Consider the following 25,752-nt stretch of genomic DNA (forward strand, 5'->3'; position numbering starts at 1 on the left):
TATATATACGGGTACAGTACTTTTGAATTGCTGTGCAAGTGTTATCGCTTTTCTCCTTCAATACAAAGCATATTGAAACTACAGTGCAACCTCTCTCTCTCTCACATTGTGGGGCTTCACAGGGGAATCCCCACCTGATCACAGGCAATCAGAACTCAGAATGAATAAATCTTTTTGGAATCTGCACATGTTTTGTACATCTGCTCAGCAGTAAAAGATAAAAAAAAATTACAGGCAACATAGGTGGCATCATGTTGGCACTCAAAGTTTAAAATTTTGAAGCATTTCAGATTAGGGATACTCTATTTACTACTGTAAAATCAACTATTACATTTACCTACATAAAGAGAAAATTTTAGCTTGTGATGTTTATGGAAGCAACAACTTAATATAACAGACGGAAATGCAAAATAAAACAAGAACAATTTTTGCAAATTATCATTCATCTTCAAAAGAAAAATCCAAAAATGTACCTAGTGTGAAAACACAGATTATATTAAATATAAGTAAGAATTTTAGTTAAAGGCAGAAACAATTTAAATCAATTTCATATAGGTACTGTCTTACCTGAATTATACTCTTAATGATTAAAATGCCTCGCAGAATGAATGTTATTTCTCATCACATACTTTAGCTACACATTTATGATAAAACACTATGGGTAACTGAAATATATCGATTCATTTATGTATTAATTTCAATAATAAAATTTAGAAAAATGTGACTGCAAATTAATCCACAGAAAGTCAAATGCTTTTGAGGTAGGAACCAAAAAGCAAGCACTTAATTATTATTATCATACACTAACAAAACCATATTTCACTGTTAAGAGAAAAATGAAATGAACCAAAATTTCATTTCCAGGCAAAAAATTGAAAAACCAACTTACAATACAAATTCCTCTCTAAGACGTCGACGGTACTGCTTCTTTGGTTTCATTGTATTGAAATATGGAAGTTTAATTACATCTGGCCACACAGCAGGGCATGGGCTTCCACAAATACGACTGCAAATTAAAAAAATTACATTATCAACTGTTTGACCCCTTAAATATTTATAAACTAAAATCTATTTGTAAATCTAATATTTACAAAACAATTACCCAAGTTACCACCCTTGAAAACATCAGTCACATAACTATTGCATGCATGTATATTAAGAAAAAAAGACTATCAAAACAAACCTTATAATTGAACAGTAGCAGCTTTTTTACAGAAGCTCCGTACTGTTTTCCTTTATTTTTTCTATTTATTTAAGGAGCTTCTGTAAAAAGCCAAATTTTCACCTGGGGACAAATAAAGCTTGAACAAATAACCTACCATCTATCTATTATAAAAACATGAAGAATCCTAATTGTGCAGCATGAGAAATGCAATTGAGAATTATGCTCTGTCTATGGGCCTTTTCTTTTAAATTGTTGCTATAGGAACGGAGCATTTGGCAACCATTTTACTGTCAGCACAAACGTGACTGATTATAGAATCACAGACTAAGCTTTATGAGATGTGTGTATGGTTGGTGGGTACCAAAACGAGAGTGATGTGACTTGGGGACTATGTCAATTTTGCATTCTACTTTCTCTGTTGTGACAGCAGAAAGCACAAATCATTGACTCAACAACACACCCACTCTAGGCCAATTTAACAAGTCATAACAAAAAAAACAAAAATGGTCTCCTTTAGATGCAGTGAGGCAGTGACTCTAATCTGAGCCCCTAATGAATGTCTGTGCTTTTTACCCTTTCACTTAGGCTGAGCCCAGACACCCTGTGAAGGAAGATCATTTCCGCCACTTAAATCCACAATTGAGTTCTTTTAGTTACAACCTAAAGATTGCAATAGCTGAGAGTAAAAATGTAGATCGACTGGTAAATCAAGAGGTTTGCCCAACAAAATCCACAGCTTTCATGGATAAAAGGCAAATATCATTAACCTATAAAGTCTTGCCACCAAGAGTTTTTTTCTTTTTGGTGGGTGACTGCCCCTCCAAGTCCCCAGACTCGGCTTCCTTTTTGGAAGTCAGAATTAAAATCTACAATATATTTTATTTTTAGATTTCTACAATTGTCAAATCTGAATATAATGTGTATAAAAATATATACAAACCCAGGACTCGGTGGGAGGATTATATCTCCCAGATGTCCTGGGAAAGCCTTGGCATCCCACAGTATGAATTAGCAAGTGTGACCCAGTTTTGGATAAGAAGTGGAAAATGAATGAATGAATGAATAAATAAATAATGTGGGGGCATTTACCCATTTATGTTTATGGAGCTTTACATTTGTAATAGTTATATTGCAAATAGAAAAACATCAAAATAGAAATAGCTTCTAAATCTATTTTGACAAAACTAAGTTTCACTTTAGGTATTTTAAATTTAATTTTTGGTATCAATATCTTATCTTTGTTTACTGCCATGCTGGTTATGAGTAACAAATTATAGATAAATGGTGCAACTGCAGCATGTTTGGTGCCATTAAAGATACACCACTGAAGACAGTTTGAATTTATCACTCTGCTTACCGTATATACTCACATATAAGTCGGGTTTTGAAACCTGAAAAATTGATCATAAAATCAGATCCCGACTTATACGCCCATTCAAAAACGCGACAAATTTTTTTTTTTTTTTTTTTTTTACATCTTGCCCCCTCCAATCTCACTTCAGTTTCTCAGAAGCATCGAATTTTTGCAACGACATTTAATTTAAAACCAGCTTCATATTTTCTTCTGATCGAACGCTCCATTGTAGTTAAGGGATGTGCTTACAATAAAGTCGTATGAGATACGAAAAACACAAATCTGTGCAAACGTTGCTTTGGAATAGTTTGGGTATTACCATGTGGTTACATGGGCACGAAAGAGAGAGACAGAGATTAGGAGCACACGCTGATATAGCACATTGCTGCACCCACATAGAAAAGAAGGCATTGTGCTCTGTGGTTACTCTCTCAGGTGGGCGTTACCATATCATAATCTCTTGGACTAATAGCGTGAGTTTTCCGCATTCGACTTATACAACTGACATTATAAAATACCAGAAATTATATGGTGAAATCATGTCCTGACTTATCCGTGAGTATACAGTATCTCACAAAACTGAGTACACCCCTCACATTTTTGTAAATATTTTATTACATCTTTTCAAGGGACAACACTGAAGATATGACACTTTGATACAATGTAAAGTAGTCAGTGTACAGCTTGTATAACAGTGTAAATTTGCTGTCCCTCAAAATAACTCAACACATAGCCATTAATGTCTAAACTGCTGGCAACAAAAGTGAGTACACCCCCTTAAGTGAAAAATGTCCAAACTGTCAATATTTTGTGTGGCCACCATTATTTTCCAGCACTGCCTTAACTCTCTTAGGCATGGAGTTCACTTGAGCTTCATAGGTTGCCACTGGAATCCTCTTCCACTCCTCCATTACATCATCATGGGGCTAGTGGATGTTAGAGACCTTGTACTCCTCCATCTTCCGTTTGAGGATGCCCCACAGATGCTCAATAGGGTTTAGGTCTGGAGACATGCTTGGCCAGTCCAGCACCTTTTCCCTTAGTTTCTTTACCAAGGCGGTGGTCGTCTTAGACGTGTGTTAGGGGTCATTATCATATTGGAATACTGCCCTGCAGCCCAGTTTCCGAAGGGAGGGGATCATGCTCTGCTTCAGTATGCCACAGTACATGTTGGCATTCATGGTTCCAACAATGAACTGTAGCTCCCCAGTGCCGGCAGCACTCATGCAGCCCCAAACCATGACACTCCCACCACCATGCTTGACTGTAGGCAAGACACACTTGTCAAATAAGTTTATCTTGGTCTCATCAGACCACAGGATATGGTTCCAGTAATCCATATCCTTAGTCAGCTTGTCTTCAGCAAACTGTTTGCGGGCTTTCTTTTGCATCATCTTTAGAAGAGGCTTCCTTCTGGGACGACAGCCATGCAGACCAATTTGATGCAGTATGGTCTGAGCACTGACAGACTAACCCCCCCACCCCTTCAACCTCTGCAGCAATGCTGGCAGCACTCATTCATCTATTTTTAAAAGACAACCTCTGGATATGACGCTGAGCATGTGCACTCAACTTCTTTGGTCGACCATGGCGAGGCCTGTTCCGAGTGGAACCTGTCCTGTTAAACCGCTGTATGGTCTTGGCCACCGTGCTGCAGCTCAGTTTCAGAGTGTTGGCAATCTTCTTATAGCCTAGGCCATCTTTATGTAGAGCAACAATTCTTTTTTCAGATCCTCACAGAGTTCTTTGCCATGAGGTGCCATGGTGAACTTCCAGTGACCAGTATGAGAGAGTGCGAGAGCGATAACACCAAATTTAACACACCTGCTCCCTATTCACACCCGAGACCATTTAACACTAACGAGTCACAGGACACTGGGGAGGGAAAATGGGTGATTGGGCAAAATTTTGACATTTTTCACTTAGGGGTGTACTCACTTTGTTGCCAGCAGTTTAGACATTAATGGCTGTGTGTTGAGTTATTTTGAGGGGACAGCAAATTTACAGTGTTATACAAGCTGTACACTGACTACTTTACATTGTATCAAAGTGTCATATCTTCAGTATTGTCCCATGAAAAGATATAATAAAATATTTACAAAAATGTGAGGGGTGTACTCACTTTTGCGAGATACTGTATATAGCAATTAAAAAAGGCATTTATATACGGTGATCTCCATATTTTGCCGTGAACATGAAAATGTTTTCTAAGAGGAAGAAACAACTATCCAGCAACTAACCAGACTGACTAAGAAAAATGACTGCAATTAAAGGCAAAAAATAATCACAGCTGCTAGGAAAAATAATAAAATAAGTAATAATGGTTACTAATAATCTCACAACTTCCTAACATGTTTAAGGACGAATGTATCGTCATTTGCTGCTAAAGGAAATTACAAAAGACCACAGTAATAAATGCAAACCACTGTATCAGAAGAAAAAACAAAGGTGGAATTACAATTTGCAGAAACATTAGAACATTATGAAGATTTATACAAGAGCAGGCCATTAAGCCCAACAAAGCTCGCCAGTCCTATCCACTTAATTCCTCCAAAATATCATCAAGTCCAGTTCTGAAGGTCCCTAGAGTCCTACTGTCTGCTACATTACTTGGTAACTTATTCTGTGTGTGTATAATTCTGTAAGGGGAAAAAAAAACAAAACAAAATATGCCTTCCTAACATTTGTGCAAAATTTACCCTTAACAATGTTCCAATTGTGTTGTCATGTTCTTGCTGAACTCATTAAAAGGTAACAGTTTCGATCCACTGTACTTATTCTTTCTATAAATTTAAATACTTCAATCATGTCATCTTTTAATACCCTTCTGCTTAAACTGAAAAGGCTCAGCTATTTAAATTTTCCTCATAACCCTTGCAGTCCTGGAATCAGCCTAGTAGTTCTTCTCTTGAATTTTTCTAGCACTTTTGTCTTTTTTTTGTAGCCTGGAGACCAAAACTCTGAAGTACTCCAGATGAGCCTTCACCAGTACTTTATAACGCTTGAGCATAACATCCTTTCAATTGTACTCTTAACATTCTGTTAGCCTTCTTAATGACTTCTGAACACTGTCTAGAACTCCAATAAAATTCCTAAATCCTTCTCAGAAGGTGTACTTTCAATTTTCAGACCATCCATTGTATATTTAAATCTAACATTTTTACTTCCTATGTGTAATGCATTACATTTACTTATATTAAATTTCATCTGCCACAAATCTGCCCAGGCATCTATGTTGTCCAAGTCTCTTCATAATGATTCAACAGACTCTATGTTATCTGCCAATCCTCCTACCTTGGTATCATCTTCACACTTAACCAGCTTGTTATTTATATTTCTATCCAAGTCATTTATATGGTTCCAATCACCATTACCCTTAGCTTCCTGTGTTTTAGCCAATAATGCACTCATCTTTACACTACACCTTCTACACAACTCCCACCTCTAGTCTGATGCCCAACCTTTCATGTAGGACCTTATCAAATGCTTTCTGAAAGTAAAGATAAATATCATATTTACCATTCTGATCGTACCCATTTGTTGCTGCCTTATAGAATTACAACATGCAAGTAAAAAAACAATCTCCCTCATCTGAACCCATGCTGGCTGTTCAGTAAAACACCTGTTCTTACTCTGTGTTGCTCAATCTCAAACTCACCCTCCACACATCCTTCTGCTGATACCAGCATAGGAGAGACATCCCCACCCATAATTACAACAGCGCAAGTGAGCAGAGAGCGGAGGAGACTTCGTGCCAGCAAAGCAGCGGGTCCAGATGGAGTATCGCCACGACTGCTGAAGGTCTGTGCATCGGAGCTGGGGGGTCGTCTACAGCGCATCTTCAACCTGAGCCTGGAACAGGGGAGAGTCCCGAGGCTTTGGAAAACATCTTGCATCACACCCCAGTCCCAAAGTTATCACGTCCTAGTGAGCTGAATGACTTTCGGCCTGTTGCTCTGACATCACATGTGATGAAGACCATGGAGAGGCTGCTGCTTCACCACCTGAGGCCACAGGTTCAACACGCCCTCGACCCTCTGCAGTTTGCGTATCAGGAGACGGTGGGAGCGGAGGATGCCATCATCTATATGCTACATCGATCCCTCTCCCACTTGGACAGAGGCAGTGGTGCTATAAGAATTATGTTTCTAGACTTCTCTAGCGCCTTCAACACAATCCAACCTCTGCTCCTTAGGGACAAGCTGACAGAGATGGGAGTAGATTCATATCTGGTGGCATGGATCGTGGACTATCTTAAAGACAGACCTCAGTATGTGCGTCTTGGGAACTGCACATCTGACATTGTGGTCAGCGACACAGGAGCGCCACAAGGGACTGTACTTTCTCCGGTCCTGTTCAGCCTACATACATTGGACTTCCACTACAACTTGGAGTCCTGCCACGTGCAAAAGTTCGCTGATGACACTGCTATCGTGGGCTGCATCAGGAGTGGACAGGAGGAGGAGTATAGGGACCTAATCAATGACTTTGTTAAATGGTGCCACTCAAACCACCTACACCTGAACACCAGCAAAACCAAGGAGCTGGTGGTGGATTTTAGGAGGCCCAGACCCCTCATGGACCCCGTGATCATCAGAGGTGACTGTGTGCAGATGGTGCAGACCTATAACTACCTGGGAGTGCAGCTGGATGATAAATTAGTCTGGACTGCCAATACTGATGCTCTGTGTAAGAAAGGACAGAGCCGGTTATACTTCCTTAGAAGGCTGGCGTCCTTCAACATCTGCAATAAGATGCTGCAGATGTTCTATCAGACGGTTGTGGCGAGCGCCCTCTTCTATGCAGTGGTGTGCTGGGGAGGCAGCATTAAGAAGAAAGACACCTCACACCTGGACAAACTGGTGAAGAAGGCAGGCTCTATTGTTGGCATGGAGCTGGACAGTTTGACATCTGTGGCAGAGCGATGGGCACTCAGCAGGCTCCTATCAATTATGGAAAATCCACTGCATCCACTAAACAGTGTCATGTTCAAACAGAAGAGCAGCTTCAGCGACAGACTGCTGTATCTGTCCTGCTCCACTGACAGACTGAGAAGATCGTTCCTCCCCCAAACTATGCGACTCTTCAATTCCACCCAGGGGTGTAAACATTAACATTATACAAAGTTATTGTCTGTTTTTACCTGCATTATTATCAATCTTTAATTTAATATTGTTTTTTGTATAAGTAAGGTGCTGCTGGAGTATGTGAACTTCCCCTTGGGATTAATAAAGTATCTATCTATCTATAAGTTAATGAAAGGAATTAACCTATGATGCATGTTATGCTTACTGGCCTATAGTTACTGGGATCTGCCCAATCACCCTTTTATATAATGAGATAATATTTGTTTACCAGTCCTCTTGAATTTCCTCAGTGACTTCCTAAAATGTTTCAAGGGTTTATATACAGTCATATGAAAAATTTGGGAACACCTCTCAGCCTGCATAATAATTTACTTTCAACAAAGAAGATAACAGTGGTGTGTCTTTCATTTCCTAGGAACATCTGAATACTGGGGTGTTTTCTGAACAACGATTTTTAGTGAAGCAGTATATAGTTGTATGAAATTAAATCAAATGTGAAAAACTGGCTGTGCAAAAATTTGGGTACCCTTGTAATTTTGCTGATTTGAATGCATGTAACTGCTCAATACTGATTACTTGCAACACAAAATTGGTTGGATTAGCTTGTTAAGCCTTGAACTTCATAGACAGGTGTGTCCAATCATGAGAAAAGGTATTTAAGGTGGTCAATTGCAAGTTCTACTTCCCTTTGACTCTTCTCTGAAAAGTGACAGCATGGGATCCTCAAAGCAACTCTCAAAAGATCTGAAAACAAAGATTGTTCAGCATCATGGTTTAGGGGAAGGCTACAAAAAGCTACCTCAGAGGTTTAAACTGTCAGTTTCAACTGTAAGGAATGTAATCAGGAAATGGAAGACCACAGACACAGTTGCCGTTAAACCCAGGTCTGGCAGGCCAAGAAAAATACAGGAGCGGCATATGCGCAGGATTGTGAGAATGGTTACAGACAACCCACAGATCACCTCCGAAGACCTGCAGAAACATCTTGCTGTAGATGGTGTATCTGTACATCGTTCTACAATTCAGCGCAATTTGCACAAAGAACATCTGTATGGCAGGGTGATGAGAAAGAAGCCCTTTCTGCACTCACACCACAGTTGCTTGTTGTATGCAAATGCTCATTTAGACAAGCCAGATTCATTCTGGAACTAAGTGCTTTGGACTGATGAGACAAAAATTGAGTTATTTGGTCATAATAAAAAGAGCTTTTTGCATGGAGGAAGAAGAACACCGCATTCCAAGAAAAACACCTGTTACCTACTGTCAAATTTGGTGGAGGTTGCATCATGCTGTGGGGCTGTGTGGCTAGTTCAGGGACTAGGGCCCTTGTTAAAGTCGAGGGTCGGATAAATTCAACCCAGTATCAACAAAATCTTCAGGATAATGTTCAAGCATCAGTCACAAAGTTGAAGTTGCGCTGGGGTTGAATATTCCAACAAGACAATGACCCAAAACAGTTCGAAATCTACAAAGGCATTCATGCTGAGGGAAACGTACAATGTTCTGGAATGACCGTCACAGTCCCCTGACTTGAATATCACCGAAAATCTATGGGATGATTTGAAGCAGGCTGTCCATGCTCGGTAGCCATCAAATTTAACTAAAGTGATTTTATATGGAAGAATGGTCAAAAATATCTTCATCCAGAATCCAGACACTCATCAAAGGCTATAGAAGGTGTCTAGAGGCTGTTATATTTGCAAAAGGAGGCTCAACTAAGTATTGAAGTTATATTTCTGTTGAGGTGCCCAAATTTATGCACCTGTCTAATTTTGTTATGATGTATATAGCATATTTTCTGTTAATCCAATAAACTTAATGTCACTGCTGAAATACTACTGTTTCCATAAGGCATGTCATATATTAAAAGGAAGTTGCTACTTTGAAAGCTCAGCCAATGATAAGCAAAAATCCAAAGAATTAAGAGGGGTTCCCAAAGTTTTTCATATGACTGTATGTACTCACTGACTTCCTTAAGCACTGGAGGATAAATACATTTCGGTCCTGGTGATTTATTTTGATTTCAGCCTATTTAATAGGAGTGGCTCTTTTCCCTGTAATATTTATAAATAACTTGGTAACACCTTAGTATTCCCTGTTACTGCTGGGACATTATCCACTCCCTCATAGAAAAGACCTCAGAAAAATGCAAGTTTAAAACATCTGCTTTAAAATCAAGCTTTAAATGTATATAAGGGGATGATCAAAAGGTTTGAAAATGTTCTATTAAGATAATCACCAGAAGGGGTGGGGTTGGGTAAGTTAATTTTGTTTATTATGGGGAAAAAAAAACACACTAGAAGCCAGTGGTTCATGGTTCTCAAACCCAGTCCCATGTGGCTGCAAGTTTTTGTTCCAACCTACTTCAGGTATTAATTTAACTCCTAGTCTAATTTTCAAGCTGTTAATATCCACTTTCTATGTTTTGGAGTCAATATAGTAATTACAAAAATAAGTTTCTAAATTTTTATTAGAATGTACCAAGCATTTATACAGTGGGGCAAAAAAGTATTTAGTCAGCCACCAATTGTGCAAGTTCTCCCACTTAAAAAGATGAGAGAGGCCTGAAATTTTCATCATAGGTATACCTCAACTATGAGAGACAAAATGAGAAAAAAAATCCAGAAAATCACATTGTCTGATTTTTAAAGAATTTATTTGCAAATTATAGTGGAAAATAAGTATTTGGTCACCTACAAACAAGCAAGATTTCCGGCTCTCACAGACCTGTAACTTCTTCTGCAAGAGGCTCCTCTGTCCTCCACTCGTTACCTGTATTAATGGCACCTGTTTGAACTAGTTATCAATATAAAAGACACCTGTCCACAACCTCAAACAGTCACACTCCAAAACTCCACTATGGCCAAGACCAAAGAGCTGTCAAAGGACACCAGAAACAAAATTGTAGACCTGCACCAGGCTGGGAAGACTGAATCTGCAATAAGTAAGCAGCTTGGTGTGAAGAAATCAACTGTGGGAGCAATTATTAGAAAATGGAAGACATACAAGACCACTGATAATCTCCCTCGATCTGGGGCTCCACGCAAGATCTCACCCCGTGGGGTCAAAATGATCACAAGAACGGTGAGCAAAAATCCCAGAACCACATGGGGGGGACCTAGTGAATGACCTGCAGAGAGCTGGGACCAAAGTAACAAAGGCTACCATCAGTAACACACTATGCCGCCAGGGACTCAAATCCTGCAGTGCCAGACGTGTCCCCCTGCTTAAGCCAGTACATGTGCAGGTCCGCCTGAAGTTTGCTAGAGAGTATTTGGATGACCCAGAAGAGGATTGGGAGAATGTCATATGGTCAGAGAGAACTTTTTGGTAAAAACTCTACTCGTCATGTTTGGAGGAGAAAGAATGCTGAGTTGTATCCAAAGAACACCATACCTACTGTAAAGCATGGGGGTGGAAACATCATGCTTTGGGACTGTTTTTCTGCAAAGGGACCAGGACGACTGATCCGTGTAAAGGAAAGAATGAATGGGGCCATGTATCGTCAGATTTTGAGTGAAAACCTCCTTCCATCAGCAAGGGCATTGAAGATGAAACGTGGCTGGGTCTTTCAGCATGACAATGATCCCAAACACACTGCCCGGGTAACGAAGGAGTGGCTTCGTAAGAAGCATTTCAAGGTCCTGGACTGGCCTAGCTAGTCTCCAGATCTCAACCCCATAGAAAATCTTTGGAGGGAGTTGAAAGTCCTTGTTGCCCAGCGACAGCGCCAAAACATCACTGCTCTAGAGGAGATCTGCATGGAGGAATGGGCCAGAATACCAGCAACAGTGTGTGAAAACCTTGTGAAGACTTACAGAAAACATTTGACCTCTGTCATTGCCAACAAAGGGTATATAACAAAGTATTGAGATGAACTATTGTTATTGACCAAATAATTTTTTTCCACCATAATTTGCAAATAAATTCTTCAAAAATCGGACAGAAAATGTGATTTTCTGGATTTTTTTTTTTCATTTTGTCTCTCATAGGCCTCTCCCATCTTTTTAAGTGGGAGAACTTGCACAATTGGTGGCTGACTAAATACTTTTTTGCCCCACTGTATATACTCCATGGGGATAATTTACTGGGTTTTTTTCCACTTTTTTTTATTTAAGATTTTCATCATTATGATGATTTTTATTCTAATTTTCCATGTGTTCTGGTTATTTCATCCATTATTTACTAAATGGGTTGGTAGGTCTGATGCTGAAGCAGTTCTACTCATTCCAGCTTTCAGTGCCATCTACTTGAGTGTCTGATCTGTTTGTTGTTAATTGTCATTATCAGGATACTATTAAGGAAGCAAACTACACAAAATAACAATAAAAGAAAGTGGTTAAAGCAATAGCAAAAATACACCTATTTCTAAATGTGTTACAAATGTAAAAAAAAAAAAAAAAAAAAATCACACTGCTGTACTTTTCGGAATGCAGAATAAGAGAAAAACAACCAGGTAATTAAATATGATTAATTATAGGTAAAACAAACCACTGATGGTGAAACTGGTTGGAACAAAAATCTGCAGCCACTCAGTCTTGGTGTTCCCTGATTGTTTTGTCCTGCAATAAATTCTGCTTCTTCACTTTATGTATTCTGCAGTTTCAATGGCTTTTTTTTTTATTTTATAATAACAATGGCAGTCTCTCAATGCAACCAGCCTTCCTTTAAACTCTTATTCCACAAGACGTAATTGATCATGAACTTTAAAGCTGAAAAGATTTTGACAAACAAGCACTGAACACAGAAAAAGCATGCAAGAGCCCTAAGAAGTATTAATGTTGAATATTATTTCAAGCAACTTCTTGTAAATGAAAAGCACTGCTAAGGAGTTTGATTTTGTGAAAGGATGGAATATATTTTGACACTGCCAGAAACTATACCCTTGCTATAACAACTAACCAGTATTACACTTAGAGGTTTATATAATGTTTGAAAGAGGTTTACAGATTTTCTAGTAGATCATATATTTAGTGCACAATGTTTTTCACTATTCAATGCGATATTCTGGATTTGAAGTGTTTTCTTCAAGGTAACTCAGTACTCACTCAGTTAATATTCAGAATATCACTCAATAACGTATTGTTTAATTACCGTAGACACTTGCGTATTAGTCGATCTCGCAGATAAGTCGAGTGTATTGTTTGCGCCGAAAATTCCGAAATTTGTTATGACCCGCGTATAAGTCAAGGGTAAAACTTGACAGCTATCAGAGATAGAGGGCGACAATACTCACTGTCACGTCACAGGCATTACCTGGAGAAATGCTAGACTCGTTGACTCGGCAACTAATCCTTGCGTGTGCGTGAGTTGCGAAATGTACACAAAGGCAAGATGGCGTCGATATGTCAGAAAAGAAAAGAAAACACTTGGCAGACGATGTTTTGCACATTATCACTGAGTCGGACTCTGATTTTTCAGAATCGGATTTTATTGATAGTGATCAGGAATCGAGCAAGAGAGTGAGAAGCCGGCATCAGCTGATCGGACACCAGCCAATGCCGCGCCAGCTGAACGCATTCGCGCAGCCGATGCAGCCAAGGCAAGGTTTGCTTGGGAGAAATACCCAGACATTGACCCGTGGGAGCCGAACTAGCTACCGGACTTCACAAGACAGCATGGCTTGCTGTTGGACACGACAGATCACCCGCTGCTGGACTACTTCAGGCTGCTCTCTCCTGATGCTGCTTTTCAGCTACTGTCAGACGAGACAAACAGGTAGGCAGAGAAATTTTTTGAATCGCAGGCTGTGCTTGCATCGCATTGATAGCGTGCGTTGCCTTGGTTCTTTTGATTCCAAATCTGGTTGCACATGGCAGCTAATGGTATGTTTGTTATCCAAAACCTGCAAAAGCTAATGCTCAAATTCAAGTATTTCACAGTTTAAAGAATTATTTAATGAAATTAGAAAAAAAACTAGCTAATTAGCAATAGTATTGCTGGCTTATAATTATTTCAAAGACCATGGGAAACGGCAGATGACTGGTGACTTAACACAGTGAAGCGTTGAGTGTACAATGTCATTACCCAAATTCTATGGACAATTGTGTTGCCCTGCGGATGAGTCGATTCTGCTTTTTTAAATGAATTTTAAGGCATAAATTTTTCGACTTATACGCGAGTATCTACGGTAACTTAAACTTAATTCCATTTAGGTTGTAATGCTCACCCAGTGACCTCTGTAAAGTTAAAGACGTTTCCTGCATTTGAGAAGCTAGTCCTCACTGTAAAGAATTTTTTAAACACCTTGAAGGAAAGCAAAATATATACATATAATAAAAAAAAAAAAACAAAAAAAAACTTTGTTCTCTGCCATTACATCAAACACTACTCTCCTACAGAGTGCCTATCAATATATGTTAGTATTACTTTCTAACCTGAATGTCAAACATAAAATGACCTAATTTTTCTGGATTCTACAGTCAAGCAACCATATTGGGGACATTTAAAACAAAACACACACAAAGATTATGAAATCAAACAAGAGTATATAGAAAAAAAAAGTGCCTCATCACCAACTTTTGGACTTCTGAAAAAGTGCAGCCTAGACAGAAATTCTGCTTTTTTTAGTGACTCAACATCTTTATACTGAAAATATGCGCTACTGACCAGAAGTCTAATAAGAAAAAAATATCCCTTATAGATTAACAGATAATCATCATGTTTTTTCTTTTAACAGAAAAGCCACTTTCCTACTGTTAGGATTTGGCCATCCAGACCCCTATTTCCATTTACCCATGTCTGCCGTACTAGGGTGTTGTACCGTGTTAGCCATTATGAATGTAGAGAAAAGCCAAGCAAAATGACACCTTTTATTGGCTAACTAGAAAGATTACAATATGCAAGCTTTCGAGGCAACTCAGGCCCCTTCTTCATGTCTGCCACAAGTCAAGCCAACTACTATATTACATACTCAAAGCATCCTCCAAATTTCCAGGTCAATACACTGGACACTTGCAAGTTTGTGAACTTCCTTATTTATTTCCCTCAAGACCTTTCAACAGATCTCAGCATACACATTATGGTTCTGATGAATAGGTCCTCTTCCTCCTATATCATGGCCCAAGTTTTACACCCCTACAGCAACAATGGTCAGACTACTCTCTTATAAAACTATACTTAAGTTTTCTTGGCAATTTCCAATTATTTAAATTAATCAATTTATTATTATTAAATATGTATACAGTATAATGAAAGGCTCGAAATATATTCTTTTTAAAGTAATACATGACTGTAAATAAAAATCAGTTTCAATGTAAATGCTTTTTGAGCAGCAGCTGCTTTGTACTTTGACATAATCATAATGTTTGCACAAAGTGAAGAAAATCAAATCACTCTGCTTAAAATAGTAAACTGTTGTTTTACATAACTATTGTTTGCTAGATGTCTTTTCGTCATTTAGTATGCTGTTACCATATAGGTTATTCAAACAATATATTTGTTCTCAGAGCCCTAATCTTCTTTAATAAAACCCCTGTGTGCGTCCATGTGTGTGTGTCTTCTGGTGAAGTGCACATGCGCGGGGCACTCTTTAATAAAGGACATCATAGCTGGGGAGAGTGCTGATTGGGTACTCGCGGCCGCGCACATAAAATCCATTACTGGGGAGACGCCACACATACATTAATCAGCTGCACGCCAGCACAGATTAAAATACTTGCTGGGGAACTGAACAGTACTTGCTAGAGAGATGCCACAGCAAGCTAAAATAAAGACAGGCAGGATAGGAGATCTTCAAACAGACACATCACATCAATCAACAGTCACAAAGGAGAGGATAAATGTAATATTAATTATACTTACTGTATTGTCATATACATTTCTATTTTATTTTTATTATTATTTTACTTTAGGCTTCTTGCAAAAATATTTTTGACAAAAAAAATTAAGAAACAGAATGACGTCAAGGTCCCTTGCCATTTAATATAGACTGTTCCTACTAATGTTTATGCACTACTGTTCTAGCGCCCATTATTGTAACGGGCATAATGTCTAGTAGGACAATAAAGAGTTTGTCCTGATATCATGCAGGCCACCAAAAAGGTAATGTACCTTATAAGTTCAAGTTGAGCAAGCTCCTGATTTGCTTGAAAAATAGGTTTCTTAGTGAACAGCTCTCCAAGTATGCATCTGCAGTTAAAACAAAAGATGACAAAAATCACACTGAAAATACTGTCACTTTATGATGATATGTACCAGTTTCTAAATTCAAATACATACCCACAGCTCCAGACATCAATAGCAGGTGTATATCTCTCTTCCCCTAACAGAAGTTCAGGAGGCCTGTACCACAATGTTATTACTTTATTGGTATATGGACGGCTGCAACACAAAAAGTAATTTTTCTTATTTTTATATATAACAATTAGTACATCAATCAGTAGTAACATGTGTATGTATAATTTTATATCTTAAAATTAGCATTATCCAGTTAATGGAACAAAAATGATGACTTGAAAAGCTTTAATCTGTCAAATACACTGACATGTAGGTTATAAACAAGTATAAGCTGACTCAATTACCTATCAATATTCAATTTATATGCAAATAAATAAAGTTACTTATCAACTTGCTATTCATTCAAGGTTGCTGGAGCTTAAACTATTCTTACTCATATCACTGACACCCCAACACAATGTTTATAACTAGAATTAAGGGACCCTGCAGTTGTCTTATGCCTTTTTTAGGGGGGTGGGGGTTGATCTCAGAGAAAGTGAAAATGACAGAGAGGGAATGACAGTTAAATTCATAGATGGATATCAGGTAAGATGACAGTTAGATACACAAGTTGACATCAGATAAGACAAACAGATACACAGATAAAAAAAGAAAACTATACCGACTTCCAAAAAAGCTCATGTGAGAGAATAGGCTAGGACTTCTCTAAAGTGGATTGTCAGTCTCCCACTATGTCCCCTTTCTTTAGGTCTTGCTGCTGTTCTTTTAACGGTGCTTTTTTTTTTTTTTTGTTAAGTTTTCATTGGTATATGTAAATACATTTGATCAATGTTGTACAGCAGATGTTTACGCTGTTGTATATGTTGCATTTTGATATTGCTAACCAAAAAGAAATACTCTAAACTGGAAAAATGTTTATACATTACTGCAAACTTGAAGTAACCATTAGTTTTCCAAAAATAATGGAACATAATGTTCATTTTTTATAATGTGCTTCTTCCTTCGGCTGCTCCCGTTAGGGGTTGCCATAGCAGATCATCTTCTTCCATATCTTTCTGTTCTCTGTATCTTGTTCTGTTACATCCATCACCTGCATGTCCTCTCTCACCACATCCATAAACCTTCTCTTAGGCATTCTTCTTGCCTGGCAGCTCTATCCTTAATATCCTTCTCCTATACACTCAGCATCTCTCCTCTGCACATGTCCAAACCAACGGCATCTCGCCTCTCTAACTTCGTCTCCCAACCGCTTAACTTGAGCTGACCCTCTAATGCACTCATTTCTAATCCTATCCATCCATTCTTGTCACACCCAGTGCAAATCTTAGCATCTTTAACTTTGCTACCTCCAGCTCTGTCTCCTGCTTTCTGGTCAGTGCCACCGTCTCCAACCCATATAACATAGCTGGTCTCACTACTGTTCTGAAGACCTTCCCTTTCACTCTTGCAGGTACCCGTCTGTCACAAATTACTCCTGACACTCTTCTCCACCCATTCCACTCTGCCAGCACTCTCTTCTTCACCTCTCTTCCACAATACCCATTACTCTGTACTGTTGATCCCAAGTACTTAAACTCATCCACCTTCACAAACTCTATTCCTTGCATCCTCACCATTCCACTGACCGCCCTCTCTTTTACACATATGTATTCTGTCTTGTTCTTACTGACCTTTGTTCCTCTCCTCTGTAGAGCACATAATGTACATTTGACATAAATGTTTCCAACCACCATGTCAAAAACATTCTCCACCAAAGTTTTCAGGATAGAGAGGGGAAGCAACAAGTTATTTCTCCTTAACTGTAAGAAACATATCAGCTTATGTTGGGGGAAAAGGGTATAGTAGTACCAACTGCAAAGTGAAAAAAGTGACTATTACTACAATAATACATATTTCACTTTAATTTAGTTGGTTTGTATCTAGATAATTTTGTCCTTACTTCAGAATATTCTATGTCAGCCAAAATACAGAGCATGGCAATTTTGCAGCACCAACAGCAAAAAATAAATAAATCTAGCACTACCAAAGGAACCAGTAGGGCAAATTTACACAAACTGACCCTTTCAAGGCTTTTCAAAATCACTAATGCATTTTTTATTTGCAAGGTTAAGCAGTTGCCAGAGTATTTTCAGAATGGCGATAGAGATATTAAAAAAAAAAAAAAAAAAAAAAAGAAAAGAAAAAAGAAACATGCACCGGTGGAATTTTTATAGGAAAGTTGCACCATTTTTTTCTCCTTGAAAAATTAGAACATTTAAGACATAAAACAGCACATAAATTTGAAAAATTATATTGTAATCTCCAATATAAACACTGTTTTGATAACTGCGTATTTAGCACTTGACAGCAGAGGCTGGAAATGCTGTTTTATACAAGGCCACAAAGTCTGCAGAAATTTTATATCGTAAGGTTTCATTTAAAATAAAATAAAAAAAAAGTTGTAAACTGTCCTCTTTAGGCTATATCTGATGTAGAACATTTGTGTTAAAATACTATGGTGGATGCCAATTTACAAGTGGGAAGAAAATAGGGAAAATTTCTACTAGAGGGAACAAAAGGTTTTACCTTTCTTCTGAATTATACAGTCGGGCCAATCCAAAATCTGCTAGCTTAATCTGCCCCCTGAAAACAAAAATACAGACTTAACAATAAAAAAAAGTTGCTTATGTCTTTATTATCACTAGACAATACAGTTTTAAACATAAATATCAATACTGGAAGATTGTATCTGAAGCACGTTGCTTGATAGTGACAAACCTTTTATTATTAGAGTGGTCTCCAGGTTTGGACACCAAGCAGCTTCCTTGAATTAAAACACTGATTAAGGATGAATAGAATATGTAATTATGGTGCATGGGAGCGAATGACAATATTTGGAACAGTATTTGGAACTTGTTTTGAGTGAATATTGCACAATTGGATTAGTGGTGAACTAGTGAAAAATTACAAGTGCAGGAACACTATACAAGGCATATAGTGAAGATTTTGAGCAGGAGTTCCTTTCCTTGGATAGCCATACAACTGAGAGGGGAGCTTTGAGTTTGCTTCCCAGCCATTTATGAGAGAATTTTTCTGTAATTAGTTATTTAACAATACTTTGCTCCCCAGCCATTTATGAGAGAATTTTTCAGGAATTAGTCATTTATTTAACAATACTTTAGACAAACTACATGGGTTTTGAACATTGCAAGCATATAACTACACATCTGAAATACAATGTATGCAGCACAAGTAAACAGATTTTTTTCATGGGTATTTTAGTATTGCTTGCAGGTTGTGCAGCATTGGTTCCCATAGAAGCATACTGTGTTAGAAACGTTTCATCTTCAGTCTCCTAAAAAATATGAGATTAAAATTATTTGTTGGCCATTACTACAAAATAACACAGGATAAGTAAAAGATAAAGTTGATCAGTTTTGGGTGGAGAGTTCCGTTAATTCTGAAAACAGAAATCTTATTCTATATAATCCCTGTCATGAGTTTGGATCAGCAATATATGTAAGCACAATGTGACCAGCAAAATTTTTTGTTTAAGTCTTCCCTTTGGTTGTAATAGAGAGCCCTGCCTGATAAGGCATTTCACATTCTAGAGTCCTAATTTATATTGCTTATAAAGAAAAGAGGTTTCCTGGCTGGAGTACAATAGTTTACTTCACATTCCTATGTTAGTTCTGAACCCAAATTTGTGTAGTACAAGGAACAGATATCCTTATTTAACTCAATGGAAAAAACTTTTCTATATCTAGAGTTCAATTCTGAAAGCACTGTTACTGCAGGGGTATATATTACACTGAACAATCATTTAAATTTGGTAACACATGTATGCCTTTAACAAATCCAGTTTGATTTTGTGATATTATATAGGGCAATACTTTATCTTTTTTCTAAAACTTTCACCTGGATTTTAACATTATAATTCAGTACGGAGACTGGTCTGTAGAAAGTAAACTATATTCTTCTATGGAAAATGGTAATCAATGCATGACATATTGTTTTTGGTAATATATCATCTTCTGTAGCCTCCTTAACTAGGACAACTGATATCTGGGCTTACGTAAAATGTATATCTATGCTGCATATCTGTGAGAGATACTGTGTATGTAATTGTTGTATGGCATTCACTAGACAGTTAAGTAGAAGTACATTTCAGAAGATAAATAGAATTTCTCTGAATAATATAAGTTGAATAATATAAACGGATATTCATGTGCATCTCTGAAAAACTTTCACTTGAACCAAGGTGGTGTTCTGTTCACTCTTGTCAGACATGTTCTGTAATTAAATACATTAAAAAACAAATTCTTGTCAGACATGTTCTGTAATTAAATACATTAAAAAACAAATTTCAAATATGTAGATTTAGACAATGTTTTATTATATTAATAACCAAAAAAGGGTAACTATAAAATATATCAAGTACCCTAACTGGAATGATTTATACCAATGTGCAACATACCTGTTATTCAACAGAATGTTAGAACATTTTATGTCTCTATGCAGGAAGTTCTTCTTGTGGCAATAGTCAAGTCCTTCCATTAATTGCCTCATGAAAGACTTTATATGACATTCATTAAAATGTACTAATCCTGATTCCAGGAGACCCATCAAGTCATGGTCCATGTATTCAAACACTAAATAAAATGCACCTAAATTAAAGAAAAATCAATAAACAGCTGATAAAAATGAAACAAATAGACTAGAGAATAACAATATTTTAAATTTACTGATTATACAGAAAGTATTCAGCCCCCTTCACTTTTTTCACATTTTGTTAGGTTGTAGACTTGTGCTTAAATCAGTTTAATTCATTTTAACTATCAAGCAACCCCAGAATGACAACACAAAAGCATGATTTTACAAATATTTTAAAATAAAAAACTGAAATGTCACATTGACACAAGTCAGACCCTTTACTCAATAAGGGATGACAGCCTGGAGGTTCGCACATCTGGATTAGGAGATTTAAGCAGGCTAAAAATAGTATAAGGCTACAACATGACAATGTGAAAAAGTGACGGGGTCTGAAAGCTTTCTGAATGCACTGTACAGGATACAAAAATTACATGCAACTCAAAACAATTTTTGTGGCATGCTGATAATGCTCAGATTTAAGACAATAGGACAAATAACTGCTCTAATGAGTTGAAATAGGAGGGCAGAGAAAATTTCTTTTGAATAAACTAAAAAAGCCCCACTATTGCATGTAAATACCATTAATGGTTTGTAAAGAATTATGAAATTAAATTATCTTTAAAAAACGTAAAAGATGCTTTCTTTATTTTGATACAGAGCAAAATTAAGTTGAGTTTCTTAAAATGTAGAGAACTGGCTACTACAATGTCTTACTGTTAAACTGCTCAAACTGAGTACTTCCAAACAGTTAATTCAAGATATTACAATCAAAACTGGAGTTTGACATACGGATCATTTATCTAATGTTCTTAATTCTCCAAACCAAATTTCATAGACGTTTAGGACTAATTTAAAAATTCTTTTCCAGATATAACATTTTGTAAACGGCTTGTACTTTATTGTCTTAAGTTCCCAGGGGGGAAACAGAAAAATAACAGGCTTTAGAGACTTCAGCTTTAGAGTTCCAATTCTTTGGAATGTTTTAATTGCCAATACAAGAGAAGTCCAATTGGTCTTAGTATTTACATCAAAGCCAATCATTTACATCAAAGACTCAATTACTTGGTACTGCATACTCTTAAAAGCTACTGGTATGCCTGTTCATACTACACTATTTAGAGTTGTTGCTATGCCTATAAATACATTACTCAGTGTACACGGTGACTTTATTTTTGCAGTTAAAGTTTTAACAATCTGGTACTATACTTTTCTCTGTATCCTTATGTGGTACTTAACATTTGTGTTTCATTGATTAAATTAACCCACCTGCATTTGGAAATTTAACCTTTCAGATACAGGAGACAGAAGAATCAGCATCAGCTCATTATATTATTCCAACAAAATCACATATTATATATTACCAGCACACTGAAAAACTACCATTTCAAAAATTATAAATATTAGTTAATAGTTGTTCATCGAGTCCAATGTTGATGTCCACTTATGTCCTTATCAGAGAGTTCTTTGCTGGCTGAATAGTCCTATCCTTGACTCACAAGTCCTATTGCAGATTGGACTTGTATACGTAGTAGCAGCAACCATGGGCGTTCCTCCTGAATCTCCGCTGCTGTCTCCTGGCTTCCCTTTCCTCCTCCAGCATACATATCCCATCCACATACATCTGCTTTCAGGTGTTGCAGTTAGTAGCAATATCCTGCAGGTCTTTGGGCCTGATGTTGCACTTTAACATGATCTTCAATGGATTCTTATTGCGCTTCCTCTGGCCCACATCAGAGCATTGGTGCCGTGTGATCATGGCCTCAATACTTCTGCAGTTGTTTTTCTGAGTTTTTCACAGTAAGGCACACAATCATGCCAGGTAATTCCAAAGATGCGATGCAGACAGCATATATGGAAGTACACCAGAAGCTTCAAAGCTGTAGAGGAGGGTGGGAATGCAGATATGGCTTGGTAGGCACAGACGTTTTTGCGGAGAAACAAATTCTTGTTTTGGAAGATCCAGCGCTGAAGTCTCCCAAAGTCAACTGCTGCTTGCTGGATTTGGTTCTGGACCTCATTGTCAAAGCTGCTGTCTTCAGACAGAATGCTTCCCAGATATTTGAAAGATGAAACTACTAACAGATAGTCATCAGCAATAGTGAAAACTGGTGGTACTGGATGGGGGGTAGATGGTGTCACTCTATTGACAGATTATTTCCGTTTTGTTGGTGTTAATGGTCAATCCTGTCCTGCTGTATGCTCTCACTGATGCATCAAGGTCTTGTGGGGTGAGAGAAACAAGAACGCAGTCACCCACATACTGCAGCTCAAGAACCCTCACTCTATGTAATTTGGCAGATCCTTGGAACCTCCCAATATTGAAAAGGTTACCATCAAGCCTGTATTCCACTGACACACCACTGCTGTCCTCAGTCTCTTTGTGAAGAAGCTGGGTGACACATAAGAGGAAGATACTAAAGAGCACAGGAGTGAGCACACACCCCCACCTGACCCCTTTATGTATAGGGAAAGAGGAGGATTCTTGTCCTTTTATTGTCACCCGAGCAGCCATTCCATAATGAATCTGGCAGAGGATGTTCACCAGTCCGTTGAGGCATGCAACCCTAAGGAGGATGCCCAACAAAAGTTCTCTCTAGATAGTGTTGAAAGCTTTGGAGAGGTAGACAAAAGGCCATAAATAGGTCCTCACTTTTCCTGAAGCTGTCATGCTGCAAAAATCGTATCAACCTGTTCTACCTCAACCAGCAGTACAATTCAGGTAGCATTGATTCTGTGATATTGTTGATCAGCCTCTGAAGTATTACCTTAGCTAGGACCTTGCCGGCAACAGCAAGAAGAGAAATACCCCTGCTGTTGCTATAGATGGCCCTGTCACCCTTCTTCTTATAAATAGTGACACTGTTAGCATCCCTCCATTGTTGTGGGGATGTTCTCATCAGCCTAGACCTAGGCGATATATTGGTTTAGAGTCCCTGTACAGAGGTATTCTTTCTGCTTTAACAGCTCTGAAGTTATTTTGTTAACACTAGGAGACATTGTTTTTAAGGGAACAGACAGCTGACAGAACATCCAAGAATGCTGGAGATTGATCGAGATCGTAATGGGAGGAAATTCAGGCAGTTCATCCAGAATGGTGAGGTCTACATCATAGTCCTGATTAAGTAGGGTATTAAAATGTTCAGCCCACTTCATCAGAATGCTATTCTGGTCCTTCAAGACTATTAGGACATCTGCTGTTTTCAGGGAATGATGAAACAATTTATTGGACCGTAAGCATTCCCGACTGGCATTCTAAAAATTACTAGCCGACGCCTGCCGTAGCATACGGCGGTGTAAGAATAGGAACGGAAAACGGTGAGAAAGGAATTCAGAAGTCAAGAAGACATGTATACTTCTTGAAAGACGCAGAGTGCATATAGAACTTCCGGCCAAGCAGGATTACATGTGAAAGTGATAAATAAATCAGGCTTTCCGAATTTACGTATTATGGCCATGGCATCCTGATAGTTATGTTGTATGTACCTTGGACTTCCTGGAAATGTGGACGGTAATATGATCATTTTGCCTACACGAACATTGTTATTTTCAGCGTTTGCTTGCAGTGTGTCCGATAGTTCGACGTGCAGATCTTGTTGATGTAATCCGAGATAGTTGAGACGCATGCCCTCTGTTTTAACATACGCATCTACGAAGTACTGTTGGAATAGTTTGCCGCTGGAGTGCAAAATACTAAACGTATTCCTCATTGCTAATCTGTACGTGTAAAATTGGCACTGAGTAAGCCTTATTCTATTGAGTAAGCGGTTCTTTTATCTGTGACATGTTGCAAATCTTTGTGCCAGCCAATGTCTCTGTAAGAGAATAAAAGTGGGTAAACCATAAGATCGCAATTCATATTGAGCGTGGAAATCTGTTTACAGGAGTTGCCTATGGGATAGATGCAAATGTCCCTTTCGGCAGGCGTTTCGCCATCTTATTCGACGAAAATCACTGCAACATCGGTGTGACATGTTGGGGCATTGTATCGTGGTAAATCCTGCCTAGTGGTTTCCTTGAAAACCATTCGTACAGATGCTCTTGGATTGGACTGAGCTATTTCATGCATGTGTTTGTATGATTTAGTGAAGGGGTTGATGGTTCTGAGCATGGAATCTAGCTGGAGAAGTACATTTTCGCTGCATGCAGAATTTGCTTTATTTTGTAAGCGTACTTCAGTAGCTTGCGCTGTGTCAAAAACATACAACTATCCATATCCTGGAGAGGTAGAAGTGTTAGCGTATAGTGGAGAGATTTGGTGATAAATTTGCCCGTGTATTTTAAAACAATATGGTCCGTGGCCAGGAGGTTGAGTTATCTGTGCACCCATGGAAGCAAACGTTAGAGAAGAGTTGTATTCTCGAATGTGTTCACGATAATTTTTAGCTTCTGATGTTTGCTGTGTAATAAGCTGTTGTAAAGACACAGGTGGCTCCCGCAAGGGTGGTAAAGCTACTTTACCGTTGTGGCAGCACCTCGAGTACTTGTTGGATGTATTATGCTCAGCAGGCCAGTATAGTGCATGACATGGAAGAGGACAAATAGGAATCGAGAAATGCTGTGTCGGCAGGACTGGTTTTGCAGTGGAAGCAGGATGAACCAGAAGAGAAATATATAAGAGTTACATGTAATTTCTTTGGGCAAGTGATTGAATTTTCTGTTCCTCTTTGTATACCAAACATGCTGTATGGTCTAAACAGCCCTCTGTATTTCTTGTTGAACTCTCTGCCATTGCTGCCTGATGGTACTGGATGAGGGGTTATTTACATTTGCCTGGTGTGTTTCATGCATGTTACTCAGCAGGTCATGGATACCCTCCGAGTTGTCATTAAGCCAGTCTTGATGGCTCTTGATCTTATAGCTGATGGTTTGGGCTGCTAAATCATAGAGAGTAGAGCTGATGTAAGCCCACTTCTGGTCTATGTTGATCAAGGAAGGCTTCATTTTCACTAGTTTCTCAGCTAGGGTGTGACAACTTGTTTCTTACATCTATGTTTTCCAGGCGACTGCAATATAGTCACCTCTCATTGTGCCCTTACCTCCACAAAGGGGCACACACTTTTATTTATGTCTTGATCATAATCATACAGTGATCTGCCCAGCATTCTGCCCCTCTCATAGCACAGGTGATGAGAACAGTTGTGATGTCACTACATCTCATTATAACATAATCAGATACCAGTGTTTGGAGCATATCCATGACATCTTATATTTGGTCTTCTGCTGGAAGATGGTTTTGGTTATGACCAGTTCATGCTCAGGGCACAGAACAAGTAGTCTCATACCATTTGCATTTGGCTTGGCCAATGCAATGTCTGCCAAGCACTGTACTCCATATC

The 25,752-nt window shown here is 38.3% G+C and overlaps 1 protein-coding gene across 2 annotated transcripts in view; it reads right to left on the reverse strand.

The window, feature by feature from the left end:
• cdk13 (cyclin-dependent kinase 13) overlaps positions 1 to 25,752 on the reverse strand; it is a 94,594-nt gene that overhangs the window by 13,901 nt on the left and 54,941 nt on the right. For both annotated transcript variants that reach the window (XM_028803977.2, XM_028803976.2), the window contains exons 6-10: positions 20,241 to 20,430; positions 18,350 to 18,406; positions 15,827 to 15,928; positions 15,659 to 15,736; positions 890 to 1,006 (exon numbers count right to left, since the gene is read on the reverse strand). In XM_028803977.2, the coding sequence (XP_028659810.1) occupies positions 890 to 1,006; positions 15,659 to 15,736; positions 15,827 to 15,928; positions 18,350 to 18,406; positions 20,241 to 20,430 (544 nt within the window). The remainder of the gene's footprint in view (positions 1 to 889; positions 1,007 to 15,658; positions 15,737 to 15,826; positions 15,929 to 18,349; positions 18,407 to 20,240; positions 20,431 to 25,752) is intronic.

This window comes from Erpetoichthys calabaricus, chromosome 6 (assembly GCF_900747795.2).
Source record: "Erpetoichthys calabaricus chromosome 6, fErpCal1.3, whole genome shotgun sequence".
Taxonomy (NCBI): Eukaryota; Metazoa; Chordata; class Cladistia; order Polypteriformes; family Polypteridae; genus Erpetoichthys; species Erpetoichthys calabaricus.